This window comes from Liolophura sinensis, chromosome 11 (assembly GCF_032854445.1).
Source record: "Liolophura sinensis isolate JHLJ2023 chromosome 11, CUHK_Ljap_v2, whole genome shotgun sequence".
NCBI lineage: Eukaryota > Metazoa > Mollusca > Polyplacophora > Chitonida > Chitonidae > Liolophura > Liolophura sinensis.
Genome location: NC_088305.1, coordinates 7,637,092 through 7,649,123, shown reverse-complemented (window position 1 = coordinate 7,649,123; position 12,032 = coordinate 7,637,092). Strand labels below are relative to the sequence as shown.

At 41.2% G+C, this 12,032-nt stretch overlaps 1 protein-coding gene across 1 annotated transcript; it reads left to right on the top strand.

Moving 5' to 3' along the window:
• The first annotated feature begins 534 nt into the window (after window positions 1-534).
• Window positions 535-8,668, top strand: LOC135477923 (fibrinogen C domain-containing protein 1-like). The gene is made up of 5 exons (XM_064758144.1): window positions 535-656; window positions 2,247-2,404; window positions 2,903-2,999; window positions 7,133-7,297; window positions 8,091-8,668. The coding sequence occupies exons 1-5, from the start codon at window positions 557-559 to the stop codon at window positions 8,354-8,356; spliced, it is 786 nt and encodes a 261-aa protein (XP_064614214.1). The 5' UTR covers window positions 535-556; the 3' UTR covers window positions 8,357-8,668.
• Window positions 8,669-12,032: the final 3,364 nt, after the last annotated feature.

Sequence of the window (12,032 nt, the reverse complement as noted above, 5' to 3'; positions counted from 1 at the left end):
TGTCTCACACTTGTAAACCGCAGACTTCGTCTAGGCTCTTAAAAATGATCTGCTAAATTTAGCAGAACGTTTGCTGTTTGAATGACGCTGACGAATGTATTCCGTTGTTCTGTTAAATATGGCACATTTAGTCTTTTAATTCAGCATTAAAATTGTGTTAGACTAATAGGATAATATGTTGAATATAAAATATAATATAATAACAGAAAACATTCTAGTATAACTCAGACAACAGACTTTCTGTTAAAATTAACAGATTTTTGGAGTGTATATTCACTTGTTTGGGTGGTTTCACTGTGAAACTCAACACTTAAAACTTAACAAAGAATAAAGGTTTAGAAAGTCTATTTGTCATTTTATTAAGGGGATCAAAGATTTCACACAATGGCCGACAATAACACAGAAGTCTTCACCGGAAAAAAAGACTCAGGGGAACACGGCACAGCTGCTGCTGAAGTGCTGTTCCGCTGGTTCTAGACATTCTGCACGTTGCTTATCATTTTAGCTTGTAACAAGAGAAATGAAGATGTCCTGTGGATTTGTGGCACTGGTAGCCATGCTGGTGTGTCACCAAATGCCATGTATTCATGCGTCTTACAGCGGACATTTATATCAGTATGATGTCAAACCTTTGGAGGGCACGTTCAGGGTGAAAGGTCAGTGTTGTAGTAACATGTTTCTAGGGGAGAGTGTCGTAGTGGGTTGGGGTTTGCTGGGATTCACATGTGCAACAGTGAACAGCTAGTGGATACAATCTGCACTAACGGAGAAGGATGTATATTTTAAGCTCTGAACATGATACTGAGCATTTACTACGTCTTTGATCACAATTTTACATAGCCTCAAAATATCCACGTGGTCCGGGGCACAGGGTGGTGCAGTGAGTATTGTGTCTTTGGGAACAAACTAACATCAAGTGCCAATAATGCTAATGAAACTGAGATATAGGACACACGAAGAGTTCTGGTTTTAGCAGTGACAAGTGCTCTACACGTGGAAAATGCACATACGAAGGCTTTTACATGTCAAAAATGTACAACTCAAAAAATGCTTTCCGTTTATATAAAACACGCATACATACAACAAATTAACAATCCATAAGGAACAATTAGGAGAGACACAGTACAACAGGCACACTGTGTTAATAATGGCAGCTCTACAACCAGCATTCAGTGGAAAAGGATAAAAAGTTTTCAGAAACTCTTTAAACGCACAAGCGTAATGTTAGCCAGAAAACATAATCAGACCGAATCAGGTCTAAACGGATATGTTTATTAACACAAGCAAATGATAGAAAACTATATTTCAAAGCATTATTATTATTAATATGCGACTGTCCTATATCTGCAGTCAATCTAAATAACTTATGGTACTGTCGGTCGAATTCACTGGACAAACAGGACAAGCTCTATTACACACAGCGCGCTCACGGGATGAGATAAAATGTGTCGTATCGATTGTCGCTCCGTTACATACAGCGACTTTCACTCTGTTACAAACAGCGCGCTCACAGGATGGGGTGTGTCGTAATGATTGCCGCTCTGTTACGTACGGCGCCCGCACAGGATAGGGTGTGTGGTATTGATTGTCGCTCTATTACTTAAGCCGCGTTCACATGATAGCATGTGTGGTATCGATTGTCGCTCTTTTACGTACACCACGTTTACGGGATAGGATGTGAGGTATCGATTGCCGCTCTGTTATATACGGCCCGCTTACAGGATGGGGGTGTGTCGATTGTCGCTCTATTACATACGGCGCCCACAGGATGGGATGTGTCGGATCGATGATCGAATTTGACCAGTCGATAAGAAAATAGGATAAGCTCTATAACATAAGCCGAGTTCACAGGATGAGATCTGTCGAATTCTCTATATCACATTGCCATATTAGTCGCACTGAAATGACCTTTGTCCTAGTCAATGCGACAAATTTCACCCATGTAATTGCGGCTGTATTTATTAATTGATTAGTTTTTTTATTTATTTATTTATTTATTTGATTGTTCTTTAACATCATACTCAAGACTTTTTTAACTTACAGAATTGCGGTCAGTGTCGTAGGTGGAGGGAACCACCGACCTTCGCCAAATGTACAGACATGCAAATCGTACTGGTGAAAGACAAGTGGAGTCACCCATAAGAGGAAAGTTTCTGCCTAATGTCAGCCGATCAGTTAGCGTGGAAACGATTACAAAAAATATTTTTCTGACATAATGTGCTTTCATTACCTGTTCTCATTTGTAGGGGGCAGTATTATCAGTGACTGTCTCTTTCCCTCTGACTGCAAAGTCGTTCAGAATTGTGGCAAAACGTTGAGCGGTGTGTACCGAGTGTTTCCCTTCGGAGTGGGAAAAGGGTTCCTTGTGTACTGTGACATGGTGACAAACGGCGGTGGATGGCTGGTGAGTTTTAGCGTGATTTTATCTGGAAATTTACATTTACGTGTCCATTCGTGGTTACTATATTTTATCCGCTATCCTTGTGAAAATGAATAAGCGAGTGTTGCTACGTACGATCTAAAGTACGTTTCCACAGGACACTTCAGGGCCTTGTCTAATGTTATGTATACGAATCCCGATTCAGCCATTTTGATTGTGCTTTCTAACTCTCCAAACCCATTTATTTTAAAGCAAGCTCATAGCTAAAAGCCGTGAACAAATGTTTTATCTTTACCGAAAGCCAGTTCTGTGATATCATTTTTATTTGCAATCTACCATGAGCTGAATTTGTAATAAACTATGAGTTAATGTTGATATTCATTTACACATATAGGTATTTGTCCGGAATAATTCTTTCACACTGACTACCCTCCTGAGTACAGCGCATTAGACTTTAATGATAATCTAATGGAATTCTCAGCTTTATTCTCATCGAAAACGTTATTTTCTTGATGTCCTTAGGTGTTTCAACGACGACAAGATGGTACTGTGGACTTTTACAGGAATTGGCAAAGTTATAAAAACGGTTTCGGCAATTTGTACGGAGAATTCTGGTTGGGTTCGTAAAAGTTAAATTCCAATAGATATCCTGTGAAAATCTGTGTCATTTTAATGGTATTGTATCCTAAATATGACGGCAACACAGTATTTTGAGTAATTATTGCATCCTAAATGTGACGGCAACACAGCATTTTGAGTAATTAGTATATCCTAATTGTGACAGCAACACAGTATTTTGAGTAATTATTGTATCCTAAATGTGACGGCAAACACAGCATTTTGAGTAACTGTAGACCAGTGACGTCTAACAAATTACAGTTAACACCATCGCATTGGTTTTACCAATAATTCTGCTTATGTGATGGTGCAAGTTGCTTGGAATTTGCTACTGTTTAAGCATTCATATGGACAATCATAATCAAAGCCTAACCGGGTTGAGAAGGGGCTGTCTTCCACTGGTTAGATATGCCCATTTGCCAGCTATCACACTGTCGTCGCTGCCCTGGTATTACTATCTTTGCTGAACGTTTTTAGTTGTATTTAATCTTTCTTACTCTGTTGGTAATGCTGTTTACCAAAACTCTACCGCTCCCGAAGCGGACGCTCTACCAACTGTGCTATCCCAGCCGGTTTTTTAGCATATTGAAGGCTAAATTTTATATTTATATAAAAGTTTTATATGCAGATTGTATAATGAAGGCACAAAGACTGGTTGTGTAATGGTTTATTTATTTATTTATTTGATTGGTGTTTTACGCCGTACTCAAGAATATTTCACTTATACGATGGTGGCCAGCATTATGGTGGGTGGAAACGGGGGAAACCCACGACCATCCGCAGGTTGCTGGAAGACCTTCCCACTTACGGCCGGAGAGGAAGCCAGCATAAGCTGGACTTGAACTCACAGTGACCGCATTGGTGAGAGGCTTCTGCGCGTAATGAAGGCTGAGTTTTGTATACATGTTTTGTAATGAAGGCTGAGTTTTATATAGGTTTTGTAATGAAGGCTGAGTTTTATATAGATTGTGTAATGAAGGCTGAGTTTTGTATACATGTTGTGTAATGAAGGCTGAGTTTTACGTACAGGTTCTGTAATGAAAGCTCGTTAACCCTATATATATATATATATATATATATATATATATATATATATATATATATATAATATTATATATATATATATATATATATATATATATATATATACACTGAACAAAAATATAAACGCCCCATGTCACTCTTTTGAGCTTTTATTATCATTATGGTTAATCAGCACATGAAATCAACCACAATTCATTTTGTTATTGAATAACGTTTAGATAACAGTCCATTACATATTGGTGGTGGCATCTGAAAATGAGTGGCATTCAGTCAAACATGGTGGGGGTCAGGGTCGAGAAATTCACTTTTCAGTATCTTGTGTGTCCACCATTTGCGTCCCTCAAAGCCACACATCGTCTTCGCATGGAGTTGATGAGGTTGTCTATGGTGGCCTGTGGGATGTTATTCCACTCTTCCTGGATGGCCACACGGAGCTGTCGCACATTCTCCGGAACTGGAACACGGTCACGGACACGTCGATCCAGAATATCCCAAAGATGCTCTATGTCTGGTGAATATGCAGGCCATTCCAAGACAGGAATGTGCTCAGCTTCAAGAAAGTGCATGCATATCCTAGCAACATGAGGTCGGGCGTTGTCATGCTGGAAGGTGACGTCATGCTGTCGGATGAACGGCACAACAATGGGGTTGAGAATCTCATCTCGATATCGTTGTCCGTTTAAGTTCCCCTCAATGAAGTGTAATCGTGTCCTATGACCGTGCACGATGCCTGCCCACACCATAATGCCACCACGTCCATGGGCAACTCTCCGAGCAACATTTGCGTCCGCAAACCGTTCCCTGACACGTCGCCAAACACGCTGTCTTCCATCGGCACGATACAGCTGGAACCGAGATTCATCTGAGAACAGCACCCTTCTCCAGCGCGCCAAGGGCCATCGAAGATGTGCGTTTGCCCACGCTAGTCGGTTGCGACGTCGGACAGCTGTAAGATCCAGGCCATGGTGAGGACGACGAGCGTGTAAATCGCTTTCCTCGCAGGCGGTTACGCACTGTTTGTGGTGTGATGTGTCTGTTGTGCAGACCAACAGTTTTCATCAGCAGTGCGTGTCGCTGGTCGGAAGCGATCCCGGAGGTGGACGAGCCGGATTTGACGATCTTGTGCTGGGGTTGTCACAGGTGGCCGACGTGGATAAGGTTGATTTGCAGTACTGCCTGTCTCATGGAAACGAGCTCTTAAACGGCCTATCGTTCGCTGATGAACATTCAGCTGTGCAGCGACCGCTCGGGTGGACATCCTGCATCCAGCATGCCAATGGCACGTTCTCGCATGACTTGGGACATCTGTGGCATGATTACGGCTGACAAAACTGGACAGCTTGAGGTGGCCTTTAATTGACCCCACTGCAAGGATTGCCGGAGTACTACTCATTCTTTGTTATGCTGATTTGTTTATCCCACACCCATGTGCTGAGTGGATTCACTGCATCACTGAGGCAATGCTCAGTGACAGAGATGGACTTGAATGTGGCACACAAATCAAGAAAACTATTCTTTGTGTACAAGTACACGACAGTATATACTCACTCAGTGCTGCTCGACTCATGTGTAGGTTTCCGATAAACGCATGTTTGACGTTTGCCATTGTCACCGTCTTTGGTAACTAGGAGGTCTAAGAAGGGCACCCTCTGGTTCTGTTCTTTCTCCATGGTCTTACAAGATCATTTCACAGACACTAAAATCATCCAGCACACAGCGACCAAAATCAGAGACCCGGCCCCGATCTGAATTACTATCCCCTATATCGGCAAAACCAGCTACCAAGTCAAGCGCCTTTTAAAAATGATTAACATTGACACAGCCTTCGCAACCGAACCATTAAGGATTTCCTAACAGCTCCCCCCCCCCACGCCCCGTACACCAAAAGTCTGCATTTACGAAATTCAGTGCTCCTGAAAGCAACACTATATTGGAGAGACCTCACGACCATTGCCCCACAGAACAAAAGAACATCAGAACTCAGTAAGAGTTTTTGATTCCACATCTGCCATCTCGACCACATCAAATCTAATCCCCGACACAAAACTGACTGGTCAAACGTCAGGACACTGGAGACGAACATTACCAATACCACAACACGGAAGCTAATGGACGCTATTCACATTCACGGATTACATCCATAGATCAACCGTGACCGTGGTCTACTAATCCTCACCGCCTACTGCGAACTAATCTCAGAAGTGATAGATCGACCCATCCACAGAACTTCAGCTCACCTCTCCCACTGATCTTCAGCTCACAACCCCCATTGATTTTGAGCTCACATCTCCCATTGTCCTTGAGCTCACATCTACCATTGTTCTTGAGCTAACATCTACCATTTTTCTTGAGCTCACATCTACCCTTGATCTTGAGCTCAGATTTCCCATTGATTTTGAACTCCGCATCTACCATTGTTCTTGAGCTTACATCTACCATTCATCTTGAGCTCACATCTACCATTGTTCCTGAGCGCACATCTACCATTGTTCTTGAGCGCACATCTACCATTGTTCTTGAGCTCACATCTACCATTGTTCTTTTTTTCTCTCACTATTAAGCCCTTAATCCTTTGCCTCTATGTGCTGACATTAATTACTTTATGTGCTGCTTATATATTAGAGTTACTTGGGTTGTTCATTATGTTTGAGAACGGTATTAGTATCTGTTCCGAACTGTCGCTTCCAAATAAACAGCAGTTTTTATCCATATATATCTCGTTATGTTACCATATTTCCATGTTTATCTGCACCAGGCCCTCTTTATTGATAACGCCAACATGAATAAAAGTTTAAAATCGGAGAAGGTGATCCAAGCCTACCGAGTATACCTTGACGAAAGGTCAGTTTCGTGATCCTTTAATGTGTCCACGTTCTTTCCTACCAATATCAGCATATGCTTGCTTTCGGAATGGCCCATGGTTAATCAAGTTTTAATCAAAATCCACAGGGTAACAGTGGACAAAGCTAAATATGTTTAGCATAATGAAAATCTTGGAAGCCAGTGTTTTTAATCGTTTTTATTGACAGGAAAAAGCCGAAAACGAATAATGGACTCAAAAATATTTCTTCATTGACTTTGTCTTTTTAGGACTGGAGAAAATGCATCTCTTGACATCACAGCGTCATTACAAATTGCTAATCAACCTTGAAGACTTTACTGGGAAAAGTGGAGAAGCTGCGTACAGCAGATTTCGTATATCGGGGGAGAAAGAAAAGTTTCGGCTGATGGTGGGAGCCTATTCAGGCACAGCAGGTGGGATAATTACACAACTACGTACATCGTATCATTTAGCCTGTTTCTTTCAGATTGTCTTTGATATTCGGCCATTAGTAACTCATACTGTGTACAAAAATTGTCTTCGTCAGTGACACGTTACACCATAATTTATGTTTTAGTATGACTGGTGTTTTACACCGCACACTAGAACATTTCACTTATACCGCGGTGGCCAGCATTATGTTTGAGAAACCAGACAGAGCCCAAAGGAAACCTACGATGATCCGTAGGTTGCTGGAATACTTTCCCACGTGAGGAAGCGAGCAGTAGCTGAACGTCGTAACATCATAACCTCTACTCCTTGATATTCTGGAAGATAAAATCATTGGAAAGAAATGCAGCGAGAAAATGTCTTGTCTAGTGTGACGTCATAATAATTTAGAAAGAATTAAGTGGCATTCTAGATAATGGGCCACTATAATGAGCCCAGTATATTTTAATGGAGAATGACAGATCTGATTAAAACTATATGTGTCCTTTTCTGACACCGTGATGTTTGAAATTGTTTTCAAGTCATGGTATAATATAATCTGAATAAATGAAACAAATGTAGTTATTTGATGTCGAGAGAATATGGTTTAATTTGAGTGATTCAGATCTTATTGCGTTGAGTTTGGGTTGTTGTTGTAATAAAAGAGATTACTCTCCATGCCCCTTGTCTAATATGATAGCTCTGACTTAAATAATGATGATATCACTCGAGACAGTGGTTTTACTTTCCACCATGTTGTGTGTTTTATACTAAGTGTATCTTATATTAACACTCCAGGCGATGCAATGACCTACCATGATGGTTACCAATTCAGCACCTTTGACAGTGACAACGACGGCCGGGTGGAAGGTAACTGCACCGCCATAGATTACGGTGCTTGGTGGTACAACGACTGCCAGCAAAGTAACCTGAACGGGGAGTATGTCCACCCCGGCGGGACACCAAGGTCGACGTATTCCGGACTGGCTGGATATACGTGGCAAAAGGCTTATGGAAATGTGCAGTTCACCGAGATGAAGATTAGGCCAGTGGGAAGTGCTTGACGTCATCTACACAGTTCTGGGGACGCTACGCTTCACTTAAGCACGGAATCTCTTTTTATCTTTATGGTTTAAATGTATATACAAACAAAGACTTCACGCGTCGAGGAAGACATTCGGATAACAGCCGCTCGAGGTCATCATAATCATAAAGCCAATCTCCAAGACATATAACATGGGCATATTACAGTTAAAAATGTTTTACTGCTATTTTTTGTCTAAATAGTGAATATGGGGCCAAACCACTGCCACATTAGCAATTTAAAAGACTCACAGCATAGATGGGGGTCTCCGTGGCTGAGGTGGTTTGAATGCCAGCGCAAATGCGGTCGTTGTGAGTTCAAATCTTATGCTGGTCCTCCAGCAACCTGCGGATGATCAAGGCGTTTTCATCCTCCCATAATAATGCTGTCCGTCGTCGTATAAGTGAAATACTCTTGAATTCGGCGTATATCATCAGTAAAATCAATAAATAAATAAATGAACAACGGCCCTCAACAATGTCGTCAGGATACAGTGTAGTTCTGAGCTGTGCGACATTGCTCAGAGAGATCCCAAAACTGTGTGAGAGTTGTCATATCTGTTCCTAGATCTGAGATCCGTTTCATTCTTTCCAAGTTTTTAGTTTCCAGAAATACGGATCGATACATACCTTCCATTCATTATGACCTTGAACTTAGTTTTTTTGACCGTGCTGTCCTCAACATGTCAAAGCCTTACGCTACAAAGACGTATTTCATCTTACAATAATTCTGACTCCATATTACGTATTTTTCTTTTCAACAATGAAAAAAAAAGCATAGCGTCACAGACAACACAAATGTATTTGTAGTGTACAAAGGAAATCAGTTTTTACTAACCGTCAATATAGCAAAACTCGTGGAACGTTTGGATTGGAACCAATAACATTACATCACTAACAAGTCAATTGAAATTTTGTTTAGGCGTTTTAACATTAAGGTTTTTTTATGAATGAACACAAGAAACTATAAGCAACCATTGCCCCAAACATGAAGATGGTCTTTATTTCGTGAAGAGCAACCAAATATTTGTTTTAATAGGGGACTCCTAGGTGACATCCTTTTGTACCGTGACATCGTCGGTTTGCGACACTTTGGGAGTAAACCACATCATTTTAACACGGGCGGGTATACACAATATTGGCAGCTGTACACAAAGCCTGATTTTAATTACCTACCTTACCTTGTACATCTCCTAAAACAAATATTTTAGGAAAGAAAATTCATCAAATATTGATAATATTAATTTATTTTGTACAGGTTAAGGTGCTCCGATTTCCCTAGCCGTGCCGTAAAGCGTCAACGTCACGCCCATTGTCCAGCATGTCATTGCAATGATATGAACTTTCAACATATCTGTGTGTAGAATTTGTGGTGTAACGTCCCACTTGCTAAGGGCAATTTTGGTAAATAGTGTGACTAAATTTACAGACGGCTAAATATAGGTGGCATGCTGACTAATGTGAAAGTGAAAGTGACTAATGTTTATGTCTACTGAAAGGCTACCATTCAAAGTATCTTGAAGCGGCATTAAATATCTTTTAGATTTTTTTCAACCCATAAAAGTTAATGAATGTTAAGTTTTGACACAGCTTCAGCGCTTCTCCATTATCGATAGCAAGGTGACGTCACGTTTGCGATAGCTCTCTAGCGTTGAAGTTATTTTCCGTATTATAGTCAAAGCAGTAGCCTATGACAGATACAAGTGGCAGATAGACATACTGGAAGGATATTTCTTCCACACAGGTGCAGTTGATACAGTAAGTTTAATGTGTCATTTACAGTTTTAAATAGCCTGCGGATGCACAGATGAGGTATTCCTGGTTAAGGTCGTAGCCTCCGGAGGCGTTGTGCTGGTGATTTTGCCCCACATGAAATGGTCCCTCGCCTATACGTGACTAAATCGTTGTAAACGATGTCAAAATGATGTCTTCACGGAGTGAATGCCACTTCATGGAGTGAAAGGATAAAAGCTGCGTTACAACTTAGGCCACACAATCTGAGAGCAGCGTGTTGGATTGGAGAAAATTCTCAAGATGTCTCACGATTCACACCAGCCATTTGTGCAGTATTAACATTTTGTTCTACGTGTTATTCGGTGAAATCGCATAACAATAATAAAGTGTGATACTTTTTAGAACGCTTGAGAATCCTGCTTTCGATTGGAATATGTTTTAGCCAGGTGCTGTCTGGTCCTTTAAAATAAACAGCCCAAAGCCTGATATGCATAATCAATGGCCTGACACTACATTGCAGTCGTGAACTTGATGGTCTGAGCAGAGCTGATACATTTCTGTTGTCGTATTAGTCACCCAACTGTGAACCTAGCGTTTTATCAACGATAATAACATACTGCTACTCTGGAGCCAATGCCATTATGTTCCTAATTGATAAAGCTTGGTTATGACAGGACAGTTTACATGTAGCTGACCATTAATCACTGCAGCAAGTCCCGTTATGCTTGTCTGAAAGCACTATGTAAATAATAGTGTGGAAATTGTATGGGGTAGTTTTAGGACCTGGCTGTGGAATCAGTGTGGATTCACCTGGCGGGCGGAAAGTTGACGGGAAGAAGAACATTTGGTGAAATCGTGGCATAGAATCTGACAAGTATGTTATGACAAAAATTTTGTAGAGGAACTAGCTGGTTTACGCAGTAAGTCCGTTACACGTAAGTAACCACCAACTGCGCGGAGTGCAGCCCGCGGGTTTTCCTCCTCGAGCAGCACAGCTATAACAAATGGGTGTGTGGTGGATAACTTTCTCTGTGATATACTCTTTACAAACTCGAACCTAGCCCAGATGAGATACAAAGACGTTTAGTCAGAACTCAAATAGTGCAGCAAACTCTACTGTATTAGTTGCTTTATGACATGTGTAAAAAGTCTGGATTGAAAGTTCGTTTGACTCCCGATCGGATGCACTTTTGACTCTTGATTGGACGTCCTTTTGGATTTTGATTAGATGTCCTTAGACTCTAGAATGGAGGTGCTTTTGGCTCTTGATTGGAGGTACTTTGACGCCCACACGATGGTGGACATCACTAGATGTCGCTTCGCTTTATTTTACCGGTCGTTCTAGTTCCGGTTGCATAGCAGAATTATTCATACGAAGTGTGCCTTGTTCTGTTACTGCCAATATTGACAGTCTCACACAGACTGATACCGGGAATCACAACAGACCATATCTGCTTTAAATCGGAGTTTAGCTTAAACAAGGGCTATTTACACTGAGGGACTAAAACATGGATACCAATTACAGTGGACTGGTGGAGAACTCAAGTAATCCCGCTAATGCAGTAACAGTGGTAGGTTTAGTGACCATGGTTGTTTTCGGAGGTATACTGATTGTGCTTAATGTATTGTGTGTTATCGCTATCAGGTTTAGAAAATCAAACATTACAACGTTTGGCGCAATAGATTTCTGTCTCGGCGCAATATTTTTCGCCATGGCAGTGTTTCCAGCTTCAGCACTACTGCCACCTTTCTCTACTTCACCGCCTTCTACTGCTGATACCAAATGTTTAATCATTTTAGCAATCCGAACGTTTGGCTTATTGTGGTATTACTTGGCGTCACTTGGAATGAAATTCCTGGTGGGTAAATCTCTGGTTTTCCCGCTTCAATCATTAGGTCTGCGAACCAACAGGGCTGTGACAA

Coding starts and splice junctions, on each gene's coding strand:
- LOC135477923 (XM_064758144.1), top strand. CDS start 557: ATGCTGGTGTGTCACCAAATGCCATGTATTCATGCGTCTTACAGCGGA. Junction 657..2,246: donor GGGCACGTTCAGGGTGAAAG/GTCAGTGTTGTA, acceptor TCTCATTTGTAG/GGGGCAGTATTATCAGTGAC. Junction 2,405..2,902: donor CAAACGGCGGTGGATGGCTG/GTGAGTTTTAGC, acceptor TGATGTCCTTAG/GTGTTTCAACGACGACAAGA.